Here is a 23806-nt window from a genome sequence, read left to right on the forward strand (position 1 = left end):
TTATCCACACGTCCACACAATAGTTGTCCATCCACATTATAACCTAGCCCTATATATATATATATATATATATATATATATATATATATATATATATATATATATATGGCTAGGTTAATTTGTTTTTTATATTTATTTTGCGTTACAATGCACCAATAAGAATTTAGTAATATTAAATAATTATTTAATTAAATAAAGATAAATATTAAATGATTTCCATAATTATATGCATATTAAATTTTGCGTTACAATGCACCAATAAGAATTTAGTAATATTAAATAAGAATTGTATGCATAATTTGTTTCTTATATTTATTTTGCGTTACAATGCACCAATAAGAATTTAGTAATATTAAATAATTATTTAATTAAATAAAGATAAATATTAAATGATTTCCATAATTGTATGCATATTAAATTATATCCATAATTATAATTTTCTTTTTATGGAAACTAATTAAATTCGTCATTAATGTCAGTAATAACATTCTTTCAGAATGAATTCATATCTAGGTTTTTATGTTAGCAATAATATTCTTTTAAAACTCACTCACTTCAAATACAATAAAATGTTAGGGTGCAAAGTCATGCTTGGATGAGGCTTTACCCACTTGTATGTGTAATGAGTTGTCTTTCCTTTATAAGGTAGTGAGTGGCACTCATTTTATGTAAGGAACACTTATGAGAGCATTAGTTTAGAGAGAGAAATATTGCAAGACCCATTTGTACTCTTTCTATGAAATTCATAAGTATCAAACTCCAAAAGATTTGATTCAAACTCAAGAAGTTGTGAAAAGTGGGTTTGTTCATGGAGTCAAGTCTTCAAGATGCAAAAAGATGAGAAAGAAAAAGAAGAAGAAGATCAATCGCAAAAACAAGCGGGTTTATTCACAAAAATCGTCAAATGTTGTTGTGAAACCGAAATCCGTGAAACAAATTTGGGTTCCAAAGCAACAATCTCCAAGTGTTGCATTGAATTTAAAGTTAAAACCCAAAAGTGTTGGTGGTTCTTTTGAAGATGTTCTTGGATCGTTGAAGAACACGAAGAACGAGTTGTACATCTCGCATAGTGGGTGGTACAATGTTCGATTTGGAGATTTTCTCATTCCGACAAAAGAACCAAGATCTTTCAAATTTGATTCGTTCGTTGAAAATGGATCTCGATTCGTCAAAGAGGTATCTCAAATTCTCAAATGGATTCCAAAACATCCATGATTTCAATTCGTAGTTTACGTTTTTCATTTTTGATCGATTTGCCTCATTGGATCAAATCCGTTTCAATCCCATTGATTGATCCAATATTTTTTTTTAAAAGATCAAGCTCAAAACAAACATTTAATTTTGTTTTGATTAATTCATAAGTTCAAAATAACGAATTTTAGTGTTCATCGATCTGCGTTGAATTTTACTGTTCGTCTTTTATTTTGAGCCCAAATTCTTTCTGCAACTGTTCATATTCGAATGATTGAGCCCAAATCGAACCATCACACTAACTTCAGCTAATCAGTCCGTTTTTGATCCAATTTCACTGTTGAAGCCCAGAGAATCCATTAATCAGATATGAAGCACATTCACTTTGTTCGTTCCTACTCATACGCTTAAAGTGTTTGTACGTTCTATTGTTCTTTGCTTCTATTCATACGAATTCGGGTTCTTATCATCATTCTTAACAATCGATGCTTTCTGATTGTTGAATTCATCTCTGGAGTCGATTGTGTTGAATATAGAACACAAAACAGTTCGTGAATCTTGTTTCATTCATATTCGATTTGTGAATCAATTTCCTTCAAATCTAATCTAATGATGATGTCTAGATGCTTGATTTGAGGAGATTGGAGATAATTTTCGGATTATTGTTGTTTATTGATTAAAAAAGAAAAAGAAGAAGGTTTCCATTAATAAACATGTTGAAGAACTGATGAAACGTAGTCAAGAACAGAAGAATGAATTGGTTTCAATGGGCTAATGAAAAGTCAAACCGAAAGTCAAAATTGGTTTTTTCATTTTTGATCAGTGAATCTGGACTTGAAATTGGTTGATAAAATGTCTAGTCAAAATCAAATTTGTGATTGGAATTGAGGTTGGAGTCGAATTGATTAGGAATACTTGGAAACGAAATTGAATATCCAATTTGATAAATCGAAAGTTCTACTGATGTTCGGTGTCGAGTTCCAGTCAAAATTGAAATCAATCTCACCTAAGGTAGTTGTTGACTTGGGATAGAACAATCGAAATTGAGATTTGAATCAGATGGAGTTTGATGTCGAACATTCTGTTCACTTTGAATTCACTAATTGATGGGAAGAGCGTGATAACAAATTTTTAGTGTTAATCGGGAAGAAGATGTTCAGATTTTCAAAATTAGTCCCTGAACTTTTGAAAACATGGAAAAATTAGTCCAGTTTCGAATTTGGAGCGAAACTTGATGAGAATACATAATTTTCGAAGTGAGTCCCTACAGTTTTGAAAAGTTGGCAGAAAATACCCAACTTCGAATTTGGACTTATTTTTTGAGAAAATGAAGATTTTACAGTTCTGGTCCCTGTAGTTTGTGCGAATTTACGCTTTATGCCCAGTTTCACAGATGGGATAGAGTTTCGCATATTTGGCTGTTTTTGGGCGCAATGAGTCCCTGCAAGTTTCAGAAAATGACAATATCTATCCGGATTTTGAAAAATCTTGCAACTTTCACCCAAAAAGTCAAAAATTTTCATAAATTGGAAATTTTTTGTGGCTTTTTCGTGATTGTTTTTCCGTGCAAGATTTTTGGTGATTCGTTTTTGGTACACATCAAGGGGGAGTATCGTGAAGATTATTCCTCGGGCGCTTCTCATCCTTAGTGGGTTTTATAATCATTTTTTGATTATAAAAAGGGAGAGAATGATGGGTATTCGAAGCTTCTCGGGTTTTTCGAATATTCATTTGCGGATTTGAAGACCGGTGTTACTTCAAGGGGGAGTTTGGTCTTCATCGCGCTAGCTCGTTGGAGATTAAAGCCGGACATCCAATCCTAACTTTGAGGGGGAGAATGTTAGGGTGAAAAGTCATGCTTGGATGTAGAGGCTTTCCTCTTTGTATGTGTAAATGGGTTGAGTCTTTTCCTATAAATAGGAAGTGAGTGACTCCCATTATGTAAGAATGAAAGAGTCCATTTTGGAGTGTTAGACTAGAGAGAGAATTTGTATACAAGACCCATTTGTATAATCTTTCTAGATCTAATAAGAGTTTACAAAGATTTATTTACTCCTTGTGTTCTTGAATTTGTATGATGAATCATTAGATATTTCCTAATTTCGCACATGCCATCATAATCAACACCACTTCAGTATCCCTCTAATAACAGATAACCAAATTAGTGGGTCGGCATTGGTGCCTTCGACCCACGGGTATAGTGAGGCGAAACTCACCTCGATATGCGCGTAGATAATCACTGAAGCAATGAATGACTCTACCAACTTCAACTCACTTCCAATCACCTACAAGAAAATACTTGAGTCAATACCCGATCACAGGTCATAGCCACTTGCAACAGTGACCACCTCACATTAAATAACGATTAGGGTTTCACATTAAATGACAATTAGGGTTAAATAAGAACACTTAACCCATTAACTACTTAATCAACTAATGTTAGGACGGATTAAGGTTGACTTAGTCATTCTCAGGTGTAATAATAATCTAATCAATAGACCAAATATGCGCCCGATTACTGTCTAAAATAGAGCACCTGTATAGGGTTTTCACATAAAATGATAATCAAGGTTTGTGTTCCACACTTAACCCCTTAAGGACTTAACCCATTAAGTCCAATATTGCATTAAGTTAATTGTAGGGGCATTATTAAGTGATTATTTAAAGTTTAATTAACAACTTTAACGCGGGTCCCGGCCAACTCCAAAAACTAGAGTTTCTTGACATTAGGGTTTTCCAAACCTTAATTGGGGTTTCCAACTCCTAAAGTTAGATGATTAGCTAATTAAATAATTATATATTTAACAAATCGAGCACCACCCACCACCACCTTGGGCAGTGGTGGTCAGCGACAGTCCGCGTCGGCAGCCACCCACAGACGGCGGCGGTGGTTCGAGTGATATTTCCAACAATTCAAACACACATACAAGTTCTTACAACATTCACACATATTAGCACCAAAAGAATATCAAAATGTCCAATATATCCACCAAGATAGTGGAATACGACAACAGAAGGTGGCAGCCACCACCTCACGGTGGTGGTGGTGGTTTTTCTTCATTTTTTCGGCCAAGAATGTTCATTCAACATGTTCTTATTAAAACACAAACAAATATACACACACAGCCACTCACACATGGTGGCTAGTGGTTGCAGAAAAGGCAATAAGGACGACAACCAACATGGTTGGTGTAACGCTCGCAGATTTGAACTAGTTAATTTAAAGACAATAAACGTCAAAAATGACTTTTTGATAGAAGATTATTTATAATAAATAATCTTAACTAAGTTATAGTATATGTCACAAGGATTTTGTACATATAAAGAACGTTGAAATCCGAGTTATAACAAAGAAATTATGATGTGTTGAAGTTTTGCGGCAAAACCGACATGACACCGGGATTCGTAAAAAGTGAGTTTGCAATAAAACACTTTTGAGCCTTAGCGATCTAAATTAAAGTCGTAGTATACGTTAAACCAAGAGCAGGCATGAAAAGAACGTCCAAATCTGACTTCGTATGAGAAAGTTATGATTTTTCTAAGATTTAGCATAGAAGTGTACACCCAGAATTCGAATTTTAGATCGATCAATTTTTAGCCGACACAACCTAAATGAGAATTGAAGATCTCATTAATATGAGCTAAACGATACAAAGATAGGCGAAAACGGACGTCGGATGAAAAAACTATGAATTTTTAATGGATTTTAACTGTCTAAGTCTGTTAAAATATAAAATTAAAAACAAAGTCAAAATTAGCTGACGGAGTCTAAATGAAATTTATAGATCCCGTCAATACCTACGCGTGGATATAAATAACGTCAAAATCAGAGCTCGTATGCAAAAGTTACGAATTTTAGAATATAAGTAGTTTTTGGAGTAACCAGTGAGCGACACGTGACGCGATCTAAGCCACTGCTTCCTCACCACGGCTTGGCACGAGATGATGACACCTAGCCACGAACGCCCAACGTTCAACAAGGTAACGTTTCGCGTTCGAACCGGACTCAGCCTATAAATAGAGGCGCAAATCACCCCAACAACTCACATTTTTCCCATTCTTTCTCTCTCAAACACCCCTCTTAGCCCCTCCCATTCCCTAACACTTCGCAAGTGCTAGAAGCGAGTCCCGGAGCGCCAGAAGGCTTCGAGAAAAAGAGCTTTCAGCTCGAAAGTTCTGTCACCGCAAAGCTCGGTTCCTAGCCAAACCTCCTAGTGAGTTATGCTTACCCTACTTAAAGTATAGCTTATGTTTAAGTTCAGCATCATTATTATGAACTTATAAACTATATATATATATATATATATATATATATATATATATATATATATATATGTATGTATATGTATACATACATATATATATATATATATATATATATATATATATATATATATATATATACACCTTAATAAGCATTTACAAGATTTTGCTGAATTTTAAGAAGTATAACTCCTTATGCGATTTGTACAATAAATTTATGTACTGAAATATTTTGTGATCACCAACAGTGTTTTTTTTACTCAGCCCCCCTTTAATCCTAGATCTATCGTTATCTAAATAAACTGATACTACCGCTTCCGATGTATATCAAATCCTTTATCCCTTCTTTTTCTGACTCTCACGCTCTTTTCTCTGTTTAAAATTTTGAAATCTTTTCTCTCTATAAAATGCTTCCGTTCTCTCAACCATCACTTGCTCTCTCCAACCCTAATTAGCCGTTAGGCACACCAGCTCCAGTCTCACAACATACCAGGAGTACACCTCGAACCATTCTAGAGTCAAGACCATCGCGTCATTGCTTAGACCCACTTGAAACCTAACCTTTGTCTCTCTCTCTCTGGCGTTCTCTCTCTCTTTTCTGGTCATCAATACCATATCTCGATCCACTCATCGCTGACCATCTCTTTGAAAGAATAGTGACATAGTAGATGGTGATAATATTGGGTTCCGCTTTTGAAAGTTCTTGATGTTGTTAATCTATATCAAATCGGATGACCTCCTACACAGTTGGCCCAATATTTGGGATCTGGATTGAATTTTATTCTTATTTGTTCTACTCTCATTCTCCATTTATTTATAAATATCTGAGTTTGCCACCTCTGCCTTTGACCATACTCTTCTGTGTCGCTCCTTCATCTATCTGTCAATGAGTGAGATAAGTCATAACAAGAGTAAGACCAGCGCAACACCGCTCCACCACTGCACCTGTTGAAACCCTAACCTCACGACCACGCGACCATCATCACTTTTTTGTTTCCCAGGTTCGTATTGTTGATTTGTGTTAGAGAAATGAGTCATCTATGTCTTTTTATACGTTTTTCTGTTGGATGTGTGGGTATAGATGATTTTCTGGTGGTTTTTGTTCGATGTTGGTATGGAGGTTTGTTTATTTGTTTTCAAATTTCATCCGTACTTTGTTACATATTCCATCTAAAACTGTGTCTCTTGAGAAATTCAATCTTGAAGAGGAGCTTTTGAGCCATCTATGTTTTTTTGTATATTGTTGGTTCTCAGCTTTATTGCTTTTTTATAATAAATTTGACAGGTTATTTTGTACATAGTGACCAATACGTCCTTCAATTATGAGTTTATCATCTTGGAATCACTTGATACTTATTTACACGGTTAGTTTTCTCTATCTACTGAACATAAATTTAACTTTTGAACAGATACATGTGTGTATATTTAGGTCACTGAATGTTATATGCAAGAGTCCAGTCATGGTGGTAATCTTCTCACTTTCTATTTCATTTATTTCTACAGCAAGTCACTATTTTTAATAATTATGGGGTTTTAAGCTACTATCTATATGATATCCATCTGATAGATGCAAAAACAAAGTACAAGCAAACGTAAAATGAAGGGGCATGCTATTTTTTGTGTTTTTGACGCTTCAAACCATATCATAGCTGCTTTAGGTAGACAATTGGGAAGACGCAAAAAGTTGGAATACCTATCAGATAGGCGTTGGCTTTGATAGTTGCATTAAAGGAAGTACATTTTAATGTTATCAGATTGAGGTTTTCACTCCAGTTTGACATTGTTTGTCCACTCCCCTCTCCCTCATTCTCTATTTGGTTTAACAAAAAAAACATATACATATTGAACTAAGGTATTAAAAAACCTAATTATCTATGTACTATGATTATTGTGCATTTCTTTTTCATCTTATAGTCTTTTGATTGTTGAACTCTCATTGTTCAGAGCCTACACCGAGGAATACTATAATCAATTATGTGGAATGGAATAATCAATATGATGAAGGAAGGGAAGAAAGGGTATTTTTGTGATCCTTTTGATCTTCTGGATTTGCTGATCTCTTTTTTGTGGAGTATGCAGACTGACATCTCTTCTGAGAACCATTGATATAGATTGAACATAATGTTTAATTTTATTTTATTTTTCTTTTGGCCCTAATTGTTTATCTTTTGTGTAAGAGATGACAAATCGTGCTTATTGCATCTATTTAGCCACCTCAACCACCCAACTCAGGGGATTGTAGTTACCATCTAAACATAAACTATTTTCTTTGGTGGTGTACCAAATACACAATTATAATCTGTGAGCTTGGTGTGTATGTATCTTTTTCCCAAGGGTAGAAGACATTTAGGTTGTTTAGTACTTTTGTGTATGCGGGCAATTTCTTCCTCTGAGTTTTTGAGTTTTTATTTGTGGTATGATATATGGGTGGGTCGCTTTTGATAAGTGTTCTTTTTTTGGCATGTGTTTCTTTTGGTTTTTCATTCAAGTTATCATGTTTTGGATCAAATTTTCTAGAGTTCAAGATGATCCTGGCGTTGCAACTGAATTCATGTTTTGGATGAATATCATATGATCAAGGATGTTTTCTCATGTGAAGAATGGACAATTATGCTCATGTTCTTGAAGTTAGTTGTTGATCCAAGCCTCTTTGTCAGTTTTTCTTGGTACGTAGGTGGTACTCCTTCAAGTTATTGTTGCACAAAACCATGGTTCTTTACTACAATTGTTGGTGTTGCCCTTACAATGAAGTCGTGTTGATTGTTACAAGTTCCCCACTTCTTTTGTCTTCTAATCTCCTTTACATCGAGTAGCTTCAAGTGAAGGCATCGTATTTTTATATTAAATAAAAAACTAGCATTATTTTTTTTATATGTCTAACAAAAATTATTTATTGTCAAAATTATTATAGAATGAAATATAAATATTTATCAACTTCTTAATGAAAATAGTTATGGGATATTAACTTAAAAAGCATATGGTCGATATGAGAATCGGTAATTGAGGAAATTATGTTTGAAAGTAGATGTGAGTGGTGTTATTATTATTATTTTAATAACTAGACTCAAACATGGATATTGTGGTAGAAAGAAACATCAGTTTTGAATTTACATATTTTCATTATAAACTATTTTTATGGATACTCTTGTAAATTTACCTTCATTAAAATTTATATACTATTTCAGTAGGTCTTTAAACATATATCAAGTAGATTTTTGATAAGTTAGTATTATCAATTTATGTCCATGTGAAAAACAATATCATTTTTCGATTGCTCGCTCCGGTTAGAGGTGCGTATTTAAAATCGTTTTTTAAGTGAATGAAAAAAACCGACCAAAGTTTTTTGAGAACCAAGTAGGTTAAAACCAAACCGTCATTTAGTAATAGGTTTTAATATATGTATGAAACTATTTTTCTCCGTTTTTTCTAATATAACCGAACCGAACCGGTCTTAAAACTGTAATTAAATTTCACTTCAAAAAACTAAACGTATCATAACAGAAATTGGTCAAATAAAATGATTTTAAAAAACCGAAACCGGTTCAAAATTGATATAAAAAACAATTTGTCTATAAAAATTAATTTCAGAAAAAAAAAAATATTTGCACCCGTCGCTTGGCGCGGGTAAGCGTCTAGTGTGTGTGTGTGTATATATATATATATATATATATATACACACACACACACAAAGTGTTATTATAATATCTTTTAACTACTCACGGTACGGAGAATCTGGTTTGAAGGGCCGTATAGGGTTGTTGGATTTCAGAAGTGCTATAATGCCAAAATGGTCTTGCCCTCTGGTGTTTCATGTCTGGCCCTGTCTGTACTTAATGTTAGAAAAGTATTGTTTAACACTTATGAAACAATATCGTTCGTAAATAGTCGCTATAAATATTAGACTAAAATCTAGCGGTAATGTACTAGGTTTTGCCGAAGGAAAATAGAATTGTTAGAAGTGAAGCGTTGCCCAAGTTTGAAATCATCACTTTAACAAGTGAGTGCATAGTTACTTTCATCTTACACATAGATATGAAGTATTTAATATAAATTACGTGCTATGTGTGCACATTATTTGTGTTCTTGATATCTATGTTGGATGAACAAAATATAAATGCTTTATTCGATTTAAACTGTATATGTATTTTATACCTATAATTATGATGGGTAAAGATGGATAAATTAAAGATGAGATGAGATGAGAGATGAATGATGAAAGATGAAAGATGAGATGAATGATGAGAGATGAAAGATGAAAGATGAAAGATGATATAGATGATAAGAGGTGAAAGATGATGAGAAGCGATGACCCAAACGATGGCTCAGTCATCTAGCAGAGTATAGATGACAACCACGAACTATTCTAAACAATCCAGTGGAACACTAGCAGGCTCGCAACCTGTAGGTGTTGTGAATGATATGTTTATCAGTGTACTCTAAAAACCCACTGACCTGTATTGTGGGTGGAGTCCCTAAAATAATATTGTCAATAAAAGAGATAAACTTTGGCAGCTATGGACTTAGTGTCTAACAAATAACATCGGCAACTATGGACATAGTGTCTGTTATATAAACTCTGGCAGCGATGGACTTCGTGCCTGTTCCTTAGGAATAAATATTGAGGAATAGATGATTCTTAGGGAAGATACTTAAGAATAAAGAAGATAATGGGGATGGGTAATTGGGTTAATTCTTTGATGATGAAACATAATAACTTTATTATTGTGGGTTGAAAACCTTATGTACTCACCAGGTTTCCCAACATGACCCACTCAATTAATTTGTATCACGGGTATCGATACGAGGACATTTTACACTGAGAGATTAAATGAGATGTAAATTACTAGTGTGAATGAATGTAAGGTCTGTTTATGCTTATGTTTCTGTATTGACGATAACATCCTAAAGTTTTAATATAAACAAAATACATTTCTTCGAAAATGCTTTGATAATATATTTATCATGTTTTCTATGAATAAATTTCGCAATATTATTCTTTAAGATGAATACTCTGATTTCAAATAAGCATAAATAAATTTTTTAAAATAACTCAGCCTCCCTTGTGGTGGCGTTTGGTAGCCGAAAGTGATGGCAACAACGACACGGCCATCAGAGTGGCAGCGACGATGTAGCAGCGGGAAAAGACGAAGGAGAGTTGGGGCGTTTCTTAACCGATAGCAGCAACAACGACCACCACAGGCCTTCGCTCTTCCGACCAACTCCATAGTCACGGTGTCGGCTTCAACTCGTGTCTTCGTCAGCGACGACCTCCCCGGGCTTCGGTGGTTCACTATGGCATCAAGGAGGTGACGGCTGGGATGGGAAAAATAAAGGTGGTGGCTAAGTTTTAGGATCAGGGTTTTAGGGTGCTAAACTTTTAAACGAGGAACTAGGGATACGAGGTGACGGGTTTTTGTCCCGCCTCCACCCATCAAACTTAAAGCGTTTTTAACACTTTCAGTCCCTCCATCCCCCTTGTTTTTCAAACTAAGTCCATTAATTACCAAACAGCCCTGCTTCACAAAATCATTTGCATTTCAAGTCCTAATGTTACAATATAGACACCAAATTCTGGAAATTATATCATTTAACTCCTTATTGCTAACACTGATAAGTTATTACGGATTTAGGGCTAAAATAAAATAAAATATAAGATACATCTCGGGGTTTTAGGGTTGTTATTTATTTTATTTATTTATTTATTTATTTATTAAATTTTAAACGGAATGTTACGATTTATGATTTTGGGATAAATATTGTTGTGTTGTATTTATTCTCCAGGTTATTGTGGAAATTGTTCCTATAAAACATTATCACAAACCGAGAATTACATGACCATAGTCGGTGTTTTTAATCTATATTTCATGAAAACACCAACAAATGTTGAACATATAGTTTGGCTCCTTTTCAAATAAATTTAACTCTTGCAACAATTTGGTGTTTGCAAGTGGATCTTTGATGAGGTACTAGAGAACACCAACAAATATTATCATATCATGTTCATGTTTTTTTAATTTTCTAATGATGTTATTTTGATACACGATATGTGAGATGTCTTTCCGTTAGTAGGACAAGATTCCTCCAATTGATTATATGGTGAAAACTTCATCAAATATGCAGGTAATTTGTATCATTGTATTTTTTTTCTTAGAAACTGTAACAAATCTTTTGTGTCAAGTTAAATTATACTACCTCCGTCCCAAATTACTTGTCCACATTTGACTTTTGAAGTCTTTATTCTTTAACTTTGACCTTAAATATTTTTGTTTTCGATAGATAATACTTGATGCAAAAGATATGAATGCCTTGTATTTTAAAATTATTTTCATTGTTATAAGTTTTATTAAGTAATATATAACATAAATAAAAATATTTAAGGTCAAAGTTGAAGAAAAAAGACTTAAAAAGTCAAAAGTGGACAATTAATTTGGGACGGAGGGAGTATATGAAATGATTCTGTTTTTTACTTAGTCAAATAGTCATTATGAACAACATTGCAGTTCACCCTACAAAATATCATCTTTACCTTCCACTTTTGCTATTGAAGCCCGTACGAAATGAGCTCACACAAAATAATGTCATGTAGCACATCATCTATCAATGAATTTGTTAACGCTTCCTTAATTTATTTGATTTCCCAATTATGCCCTTCTGTTTCCAAAATCTTTTGGGAGTCAACAAACTTTGATGGACATACTGAGCTGACAGAGCCATGCTGTGGAACTGCATTTTGTGTTGAAAAAATCACTTGTTCCACCATTCAGGTATTACTTTGACTTTTCTTTACATTTGTTTGACTGTGTAATCAGAATTATTTAAAGTCTTATATCACATGTGTAAATAAATTATAGGAATTGATGAAAAGCATTTGTTAAGATGGATTTTCTAGTCCATAAGCAAATGTTCTTACTGATATTTCTACACGGTTATTCATTGATTACTTGAATGAACATGGTTAGTCACAAAAGAATTTTAAGTCTACTTTTCGGTTGATTTTACTTGATAAATAGGTTTATAGCATATATTATTTAACTTACATGAACACAAATAAATTTGTTTGATGTTCTATTTAACTTACACTATGTATATTTGTTGTTGTGTATAAACAACAAATCAATGTGTGGGGAGATGTTTGCTAAAGTTGCATAAATGGAGGTCAAACAACAACAAATCGATGCAAGATATGAAACAATGGAGAATATGTATTGAGCAATGCAAAATATGAGAGGAAATTGAGAATTTTGGTACATTTTACTTTGAAATCAAATATCAATCAATGTTAAAATTTGATATTTAGATTGTATAATAATTAATGATTTTGGTATTTAGATGTTAATGCTTGTTTTGGGATTTAATTATTTGTTTTTTTTTTGGTATTTTGTTTTAGTTTGTAATAAAAAATGATATTATATATTTGCAACGAAGGAATGAAAAAAAATATGGTACCTTAAAATTTGGGAGGAATCTGCAAGGGACTATAAAAAACAATATGGATATTTGCGATGGATCAACGACACAATAATGTTATTAAGTTTTCCACCAATGACATACAAAACTGAAATAAGTGACAAAATTTGTGATGGATTATCCGTCGCTAAGTACGTCACAAGGAAAAACTAATTTGTCGCTAAATCATTAGCTAAATCATTAGCCACATTTTAATTGGCTATGGAGGAGGTCTGTTGTTGATCCATCGCAAACATCCATTAGCGACGGAATAGAAACGAATTGTTTCGTCGATGTAGGTCAGGTTTCTAGTAGTGACTTTTATTCAAACTATCTACTGAACATATACATTCTAAACTAACATATGACAAACCGAAAATGAAGCTAATACGTTACAAAGGAAATAGCTTACCTAACTCAGTTTAAATATTTCTAATATTATTCAATTAAATATCATAAATATAAATTAATTATCTATTTAAAATTTATTGAGTTGTATTGATTTAATGATAAATAATCTAGGGAAATCTCCAGAAAAGTCCTAAAATTTTGGACCAGTTTATGATCTAATCCTAAATTAAATTTCATTAATAAAAACGACAGGAAACTGGCTATTGTGATCACTTTTACCCTTTTTTACCTTTTCAGCAGCAGGTTATTGCTGATGTGGAGTGCCAACTGTATTGCTGAGCTGACATGGCGTCTGAGGTGGCATTCCATTCCTTTACAAAGTAAAAAACCAAATTTTTTTAGGAAAAAGGGGAAGGTGGACTCGAACCCTTAACCTCCCACTCACAAACCGGACAACTTACCAAGTGAACTAGAAGTACTTATTATTTTGTTTTCTTCATATTTATTTATTAATCCTTATGACCTTCATCTTCCTCCATATGTAAAGACGAACCTACAACTTCTTCCTCCATATTAATTCACCAAAACACGACCTTAAGACTTCTTCTGCTTAAAATTCTATTCACATCAGGTAATCTATTCTACTTCACGATAAACCCTAATGGATTTTCTGCTTTCTCCTTTTCTTTCCTCCATCACTCATATCAAAACAATCTCAAGATTCCCAACCCGAAAAATGGAATGGTGATATGTTATTGTCGCTATTGTGGGGGAGATCAAGATCGGAAACATTAGCATAGTGACGTTGTTTAAGGGAGAGAAGAATGAAGTACAGAAAATTTTTCGTAACTCATTTAAATCGAAGAAGATGAAGCATGATGGTCTATTGAGAAGATAATAAAGCTCGATGGTTCTTGTGGGTGGTCAAAAACTTGTTTGGTGAACATTTTCCTAAGCTTAATCGCTTTACAACCACCGTGAGTTCCAATTTCCATTTGCTTCACCTCACCTAAATCCTTCGGTTTTAACTCCTTATTTTGTTGGTTCAATTATAAATTAGGGTTTTAAGTGAGTTAGAGAAGATAGAGGAAGGATACTAGGTTTAATTTGGTTTTTTACTTTGTAAAGGAATTGGATGCCACCTCAGCTCAGCAATACAGTTGGCACTCCACATCAGCAGTAACTTGCTGAAAAGGTAAAAAGGGAAAAAATGATTATAATAGCCGGTTTCCTGTCGTTTTTCATTAATGAAATTTAATTTAGGACTAGATGACTCAAAATTTTAAGACTTTTCTGGAGATTTCATAATAATCTAAATAGAAGTTAGATAGTTGTAATATTAAGATGGGTTTCAATGCAACTAACATAAATAATTATATCTATCTATCTATCTATCTATCTATCTATCTATCTATCTATCTATCTTATAAAGCTAGCATTTTTTCTTGAACCTCATGCATTTGAAACTCCCAAGACACCACATTCATTTAAAACTCTCATGACTTTTCAATTTCTTATAATATCTTTACTTTTATTTATAAAGTTAAGTCTTTAACTTTTAACGTATTATATTTTATTTATTAATTTTAAAATATTGTTGTATGTAACCCATTATCATTTTAAAGCTATAACTTTTGAACAGTTTGGATAAAATACTTAAATTGTTAATTTAAATATAACATTACATGGTTAACTTAATATAAATTTTAGTTCAACTTAAACAACGCAAAGAAAATTTTATAAATAGTTAAAAGTGACAAATTGTAGTGCATTTCTAATAATGATTATAAGTTGGTTAAAAAAGTTAAATAAATATCAAACCTTAAGTGTAATAATAAATAAAATAAATTTTAGTATTAAAATAATATCTTTACTTCTACTTATAAAGTTGTCTTTTATTTTTAACATATTATACTTAATTTATTAGATTTAATATGTTGTTATATGCAAACCATTATCAGTTTAAAGCTACAACTTTTGAATAGTTTGGATAAAACACTTAAATTGTTAATTTATTTTTATTTATAAAGTTATGTCTTTAACTTTTAACGTATTATATTTTATTTATTAATTTTAAAATGTTATTATATGTAAACCATTATCATTTTAAAGCTACAACTTTTGAACAGTTTGGATAAAATACTTAAATTGTTAATTTAAATATAACATTACATGGTTAACTGAAATATAAATTTTAGTTCAACTTAAACAACGCAAAGAATATTTTGTAAATAGTTAAAAGTGACAATTGTAGTGTTTTTCTAATCATGATTATAAGTTGGTTAATAAAGTTAAATAAATATCAAACCTAAAGTGTAATCATAAATAAAATAAATTTTAATATTAAATTAATATCTTTACTTCTACTAATAAAATTATGTCTTTAATTTTTAACATATTATACTTAATTTATTAGATTTAATATGTTGTTATATGTAACTCATTATCAGTTTAAAGCTACACTTTTGAATAGTTTTGATAAAATACTTAAATTGTTAATTTAAATATAACATTACATGGTCAACTTAAATATAAATTTCAGTTTCACTTAAAAAACTCAAATAATATTTTGTGAATAGTTAAAAATGATAAATTGTTGTGTTAAATGAAAAAACTAAATTGTAATCTTAATTTAACTAAAATATTTCCTAAAGATATTTTTATAATCATTTAAATTTTCAAATAAATAGCTTAAATAACTTAAAATAACAATAGTTAAAACTAACTTTATATAAATGCTTATATTGTTACCTTTAAAAACCAAAAATAATTTTTGATGTTTTAAATAATTACAATGATAGAAATTAAAATGTTAAACAAATAAATTTTAAAAAATTAATTAACAAAAACAAATAACATTAAACCATATATTATTTTTTATTTTCATTTATGAGTAACTCGCGGGGGTATGGGTCATTCAAACGATTGACATTATGTAGTTTTAATAGATGTATATATTATAATATAATTCAAAATAACTAATATATTATATCAATTCCATATACGAATTATTATATCAAATTTAACAACGTTATTGTTATATTTAAGAAAACATATATTTATAAAGATTTCAATTATATAAGTATTTCTGTGAATTCATCTAGTTAACCAATAAGATATTGTTGTTGTAATCAAGATTTAAGCAAAACGGATATGGACATAACACGTGGACAAATAAGAACACGAGGAGTCGGCTAACTAGAAATGTTGTACGCATTTAAATACAACATGTGTAGATGATGAGTTATCATGCCAAAACGTGAAAACGCATTTTGTTGTGTGAGAAACAAAAAGTAGATTTTTTTTTTAGAAATTATTGAAATGGTCCATGTGGTTTGTTATAATTTCATGTTTGGTCTCTCATATATTTTTTTTTGCATTAGACTGTCCTTATAGTTTGATTTTATTGCGAATTTCGCCTCTAACATATGTGAAAAGACTATAATACCCTTACTTATTTTTTTCATTTATTCAATAAAATAAAAAAATGTTTAATAAAGATTGGACTCCACTCGCACCCATCATCTCCTATAACGGCCCCTTATCAAAATCTCTCCTTCATTCCACATAAAAAGCATCATAATAACCCACCATCGGCGACGTCCGTCTACCACCAGTTACCTTCTCACCCGACTTCCCACTCAGGCATCTCTCTCAGATAACCGACCACAACGACGAGTTTACGACGGTGGTGGTCTTCGGTGACGGCGAATCAGATGAGATCTTCATCACCGAAGAGATGTACAAACAAGATGTTCAGACAAGGTCTTCGAATCCTTCTCCCTATCTCCTATCGGCTGATCTACCTCCTCATCGCTTTCTACTCCTCCCTCTCGGTCTCTCCAAATCTGAATTGTTTTTATATACATAGGGACTTGGAATCCCATAATTAAAAAACGAAAATTTCTATTCATGAACATGTTGTTTCTGTGATTTTACAGTTTCAGGATGATGGAAATTGAATCTCAGGGGAAAAAAACGTAATTTTGCAACTTAAATGTTATTCATAGATGGAAGTTCTTAAATAAACCTTAATGTCCTTAATTTTGGTGCTTGATTCAAGCAAACTTAAATTGTGTGTGTTTTCTTTTGGGTTTTTGAATTTGTTGCTTTCAGTTTTGATTTTTGTTTCAGTTTTGTTTGAATTTGATGTTGGTGGTAAGTGGTTGTGGTTAGAAGAGGTGACAAGGAAGTGTCGACAGTGAATGGTGGAGGCTGCCGGAGGCGAAAGACGAGTGAAAGAGGGTACGAGTGGTGGTGGATTTGATTATTTCAAATATCATTTCAGGTTTCCAAAAGTCGTCAGCGGGTTCTAGTTGTTTTCGAAGGTCGTTGGTGGCCGCCAGTGGAATATGGTGGTCACCGGTTGTTTTCAATGGCTGGTGGTGGGAATGGGAGTGAATGTGAGATTGGACCCCACATATCTATTAAATATTAAATTTACTTTTTTTAAATTATAAATAAGAAACAAAGACTAAAAAAATATAAAAGGCAAAAAAGTCTTTCCATGTTTGATCAGGGATAAAAAAGCACAATAAAAACAAACTATAGGGACAAGTACAAAAAAAAAAAAAAAAAAAAAAGGGACCAAACATAAAACTTTTACAAACAACAGGGATGATTTTAATAATTTGTTCTTTTTTTAATCCAAAATCCTTCGAGTTCCAAACTTCCAATTTCAAAACAAAAATCCGGACAGAGTACGGATCATCCGATTGCCCTATTGCCGGTTTTATCCGGATCGTTTAAAATCCATTATTTTATGCACCTCTATTTCTACTTCTAATTATTTTACATTTTTGTTGTTTAGCATATTAACTTAATTTCTAAAAAATTATAACATACATTATATTAATTTTAATTAAGAACTTCATAAATACAGCAGAAACCAACATCGCAAGTCCGAAAACGGCAGCATTAATCCAATGGGAAGGCGGTTGTTTTGACGGAGTTAACACAATCCTAAATCGTGCCGAACTGTCTATGGGCATGGCCGACAAATAAATCATTCTTTTTTTCCTTAAACAATCAGGTAATATTTATTTATGAAAAAAAAAAAAGACCACGCATTTAACACGTAAAAATTGTTAACTTGTCCTTTTAGGTAACCAGGTGTTCTTTTTTATTTTATTTATGGATGCCATTTAATAACCAAGAAAACACAGAGATGATAGAAACAATTATTTTAATGAAAACCAATGTATAATGTATAAATAAGTATAAATATCAGAATGAGACTGTTTTCAACAAATGGGTTCTTATGCAGTTTCCTTGAACTTTCGTAAAGCATATATGTATTATAAGAGACGCAAGTACTAAGATTGAAATTCTTCCATCTCATCTAATCATCCTCAACTGAGCATCCTTTTGCCTTGCATACGAAAACTTCCAAAAAATGGTTTCCGAAATTGAATCCCAATGTGACATTGGAGGGATGCTATATAACATAAGCACAATTACACTTACTATAGCCCAAAAAAGATGGCGTCGAGCTTACTTTTCCATTTACTTCTCAAACACTATGCTATCCATCGCCAAACTTCCCCGCTACCCTATTCCCAGTATAGTCGCAACACCTTCATATACTGCTCTTAAAATCAGCATCCCAAAATCTATCGACCAATTCGCAAGCATTGACCAAACAGACCTCACCGATTTGGTCAAATCCAAAGACTTGGAGATCCTTGGAAATTTAAACGGTGTCATGGGCTTGGCTGAATCTCTACGAACCAATCTCGAGCATGGAATCAGTGATTCCGAGATGGAAACACGAAAAAACGCATTCGGTTCCAATACTTACAATAAACCACCCCCGAAAGGGTTTGTTTACTTTGTGGCGGAGGCTTTTAAGGACCCCACGATTCTGATATTACTCGCATGTGCAGCACTTTCGCTTGGATTTGGAATCAAAGAAGAAGGGGCGAAAGAAGGATGGTACGAAGGCGGGAGCATCTTCGTGGCAGTTTTTCTAGTTATTGCGGTTTCAGCGGTGAGTAACTTCCGGCAAGAAAGACAGTTTGACAAGTTGTCAAAAATAAGTAATAATATAAAAATCGATGCAATACGAGATGGAAGGCGACAAAAGATATTGATTTTCGATGTGGTGGTTGGAGATGTTGTGATTCTTAACATCGGAGATCAGATTCCGGCTGACGGATTGTTCATCGATGGTTACTCTTTGCTTGTGGATGAGTCAAGCATGACCGGAGAAAGTGATCATATAGACATTGATTCCATCCGGAATCCGTTTTTGATTTCCGGTTCAAAAGTGGCAGACGGGCATGGCCGAATGCTTGTGGTATCGGTCGGAATGAACACCGCTTGGGGAAAGATGATGAGCTCCGTAACTGGTGATTCCGACGAACAAACGCCGCTACAAGCTCGTCTTAATAAACTCACGTCTTCAATCGGGAAAGTTGGTCTTGCGGTTGCTTTCCTTGTTCTTGTGGTCATGTTAATCCGGTATTTCACCGGAAACACAGAAGACGAACACGGGAATCGGGAATACAACGGGAAACGTACAGATACGAACGATATACTCAATTCCGTTACACGTATTTTCGCAGCGGCAGTGACGATTGTCGTGGTGGCGATCCCGGAAGGATTACCGCTAGCTGTTACACTCACGCTCGCTTACTCCATGAAACGAATGATGGCGGATCAAGCCATGGTTAGAAAGTTGTCCGCCTGTGAAACCATGGGTTCCGCCACTGTTATATGCACCGATAAAACCGGGACTTTAACCATGAACAAAATGAAAGTTACAAAATTCTGGCTCGGTCTCGATCTCATTGAAGACAACTCCTCTAATTCCGATACAATAGATACGCAAGTCATCAGACTGTACCATCAAGGAGTCGGTTTAAATACAACCGGTACCGTTTACAACTCCGGAACCGGAATTGAGTATTCCGGCAGTCCAACCGAAAAGGCGATTTTATCATGGGCGGTAACGAATTTGGGTATGGATATGGAGAAACTGAAACGGGATTGTACCGTGTTGCATGTCGAGACGTTTAATTCCGAGAAGAAACGGAGTGGGATTTCGGTTATGAAGAAAGAAGATGACACTGTACATGTTCACTGGAAAGGAGCTGCTGAAATCATACTAGCAATGTGTTCAAATTATTATCAGAAAACCGGTGTTCTAAAGCCTATAAATCATGAAGAAAAGACACGCCTCGAGAACATAATCCAAGGAATGGCAGCAAGCAGCTTGAGATGCATCGCCTTCGCTCATAAACAGATTCCAAAAGGTACGGATTACAAAACACTAAACGAAGAACAATTGACATTGTTAGGAATTGTCGGGATTAAGGACCCGTGTAGACCGGGGGCAAAAGAAGCCATAGACGCGTGCAGATCTGCTGGGGTGGAGATCAAGATGATAACAGGTGACAATGTGTTCACAGCAAAAGCCATAGCTACAGAATGTGGGATCCTGAAAGGAGGTCAAACAGTCAACAAAGGTGAAGTGATAGAAGGCGAGGAGTTCCGAAACTACACAGACGATGAAAGAATGGAAAAAGTCGATAATATAAAAGTAATGGCGAGATCGTCTCCTTTTGACAAGCTTCTAATGGTGAAGTGTCTTAAAAAGAAAGGCCACGTGGTTGCAGTCACGGGTGATGGAACAAACGATGCACCGGCTCTAAAAGAAGCCGATATCGGGCTTTCAATGGGGATTCAAGGAACCGAAGTGGCTAAAGAAAGTTCAGATATTGTCATTTTAGATGACGATTTCGCTTCTGTTGCAGTTGTTTTAAGGTGGGGTCGGTGTGTGTACAACAACATACAAAAGTTTATTCAATTTCAACTCACTGTGAATGTTGCAGCTCTTGTTATAAACTTCGTTGCAGCTGTATCAGCTGGTGATGTCCCGTTAACAGCAGTCCAACTATTATGGGTCAATCTGATTATGGATACTTTAGGTGCACTAGCACTTGCCACGGAGCGACCCACTAAAGAACTGATGCATAACCCGCCCGTGGGTCGGGTCGCCCCGCTTATAACAAATGTGATGTGGAGGAACTTATTGGCACAAGCTATGTATCAGATAACGGTTCTTTTGACGTTTCAGTTTAAAGGTAAATCGATCTTTAATGTTGATGAGAGAGTGAAGAATACGATTATCTTCAATACTTTTGTGTTCTGTCAAGTGTTTAATGAATTCAACTCGAGGAAGCTGGAGAAGAGGAATGTGTTTCAAGGGCTTCATAAGAACAGATTGTTTATGGGGATTATTGTGGTGACTGTTGCTCTTCAGATTGTGATGGTGGAGTTTTTAAAGAATTTTGCAGATACTGAGAAACTGAATTGGGGGCAGTGGGGGATTTGTATAGCGATTGCAGCGTTGTCGTGGCCTATTGGTTGGTTTGTGAAGTTGATACCAGTGCCAGATAAACCGTTTTTAGACTATGTACGACTAATACGAAGGTGGATTTGGTAACGATCTGGATGGAATAAGTCCCCTGGGGAGGGGTGAATTGTCATTCTTTATAAGTATAGGGTTATTTGGCATGATTATTTGTAAAATTTAAATATTAGTTATTACAATTATGTATACAGGTTTATATTTATGAAACTATCATAACATTGTTAATTGGTATTATCTGTCTGCAACTTCTCCATCTACTGGTTCATTTCCAAACGAGAGAATAAGAGCAAAACAAGTTTATTATGCAATTTCTATACTTGCATTACAAATTGAACAGTAATTTATAAGGCATGTTAAGTTCAAAACATTACTAATAATCATCATCATAATAAAAAAGGTTTTCTTTTCCAAGTTGTAATTAAGGGTGAAATTTGTACCTGAAGAAATACAGCTATGTAATTTGGAAGCTCCATGCACCTGTAATCGTCCAATGTAAAACAAACATGAAGCTCAGATAATTGGAAGAAAAGTTGCTTCCAGAAATGTTTAATAAAGAGAAAATCAGAACAGACATCCTTACAAAGCCATTGACAAATTGCTCAATTCCAAGAAAGCTTGATGCTATTCATTCACCACATCATATCTTCAAGGGGCATGTTAAAATGAATGGAATTGATGTGTCATCACTCATTGACAACGAGGATGATGACCTGGACACACAGTTAAGATCTCAGCTTTCATAATAGATATCTGTTATGAAAAATTTGGCTATTCAGGAATAGTGGGAAAGCAGCATCATTCTATGTGATCATTAGTACCATTGTGTACTATCCTATCATATGTAATATTGTGTAACAAAATTCAATATCCATTCTCTTCTTTTCATCTTTGCATTCATCAACCGTGAGAACAAAGTTCAGGTTACTAGAGATACATTCTCTCCGTTTTTATCTCAAAAAGGTTATAGCTTATAGGTACAACGTTATCAACATCGAAGTTGCTAATTACTAAGTATCCATAGAACTTAGGTACTCAATATTTCCTTCTGAAACACTTGTGAGATTTCCGATCACATTCAACTCACGTATTCCTGAACTACGTACCTCAAATTGAGATATAACCTTGTTTTTGCTCAAGTAATTCCATGAAATTACGACTAATTTAAATTAGATATGACAAAAACACGTCTCGTTATGCACAAGATCTGCAGTTATGGTTATCAAAGTACAACGTATCGATTTTAAGTTGCAAAGTACCACGGTTTGGGATCGAACTTCAAACATAACTAAGCTTTCCTTCTGAAACACTTGCGATTACGTTCATCTCGGTTATTCGTGAACTCGCTGCCTCCAATTGAGATAAATCTCGTTATGCAAATGTAATTTCATGAAATTACACATAATCAGTGGTAGATATGTCATAAACATGGTTTCTTATTCATGTGATTTACAGTGTGTGTGTGATGAAGGAACGATGGCGGATATACCTTTCTGTCACCTTATGCTTCGTGCTGTGAGTAACGAATCACACAGCGATCGTAATCTAGAGAGGATGCGTGGGTGAAATCAGATGAAGAAGATTGATGAATCGTTTTGGGGATGATTGCATTCGGGCCTTGGACCATTCGTAGGTGAGATTGTCATGACTGGAAAAACAGATCTAACGCTATGTTTTAGGATTATCGAGAGAAGTGAAAGGAATAGGGAAGAAGGATGAGTCCCAATTCGTTAGTATTTTATTTTTTTACTAGTTGTGAAAGTATTACATGGATTTATTTTAAAAAAAAATATAAATATAAAAATTTAACAATTTAAAAAGTTTGAATGTTTAAGAAAAGTGAGAAAATTTTTCAATTATTAAAATTAACGAGGCTTTAATGTATTAAATACATTACATATATAAACTCTTTCTAATAAATATGTTACATATATATTACATTACATATTAAATGTGGAATTTTAATTTAATAGAATGGAAAATACAATAAAATGACAAGTGAAAAATAAAAATTTTAAAAATTCTAGAAAGTGGCATATATCCAAATGAAGGAGAAGAGGACATGTGGCAAAAAGTTCTTTATTTATTATGTAGGATTTAATTTGATTTAATTTTAATAAGTGAAAAAAAAAAAAAAAGAGTAACCACTCAATGTAATTAGTGTTATACCTGTCTGTTCGA

The 23806-nt window shown here is 33.5% G+C and overlaps 1 protein-coding gene and 1 long non-coding RNA gene across 6 annotated transcripts; one reads left to right on the forward strand and one right to left on the reverse strand.

Moving 5' to 3' along the window:
* Window positions 1–1909: 1909 nt before the first annotated feature.
* Window positions 1910–23344, reverse strand: LOC145055609 (uncharacterized). 5 transcript variants are annotated; one of them, XR_013685251.1, is made up of 4 exons: window positions 22885–23344; window positions 22209–22338; window positions 22066–22105; window positions 1910–3476 (listed from the first exon to the last, which is right to left on the reverse strand). It is a non-coding gene; the product is annotated as an uncharacterized LOC145055609 (long non-coding RNA). The 5 variants fall into 5 exon arrangements; XR_013685252.1 differs by lacking the exon at window positions 1910–3476 and adding an exon at window positions 9161–9278; XR_013685250.1 differs by lacking the exon at window positions 1910–3476 and adding an exon at window positions 9393–12177.
* Window positions 18552–21859, forward strand: LOC145055608 (putative calcium-transporting ATPase 13, plasma membrane-type). The gene has a single exon (XM_079003958.1). It carries the CDS (start codon window positions 18647–18649, stop codon window positions 21698–21700), a length of 3054 nt encoding a protein of 1017 aa, XP_078860084.1. The 5' UTR covers window positions 18552–18646; the 3' UTR covers window positions 21701–21859.
* Window positions 23345–23806: the final 462 nt, after the last annotated feature.

The sequence above is a fragment of the Lactuca serriola genome, chromosome 5 (assembly GCF_051521515.1).
Source record: "Lactuca serriola cultivar US96UC23 chromosome 5, Lser_US96UC23_V15, whole genome shotgun sequence".
NCBI lineage: Eukaryota > Viridiplantae > Streptophyta > Magnoliopsida > Asterales > Asteraceae > Lactuca > Lactuca serriola.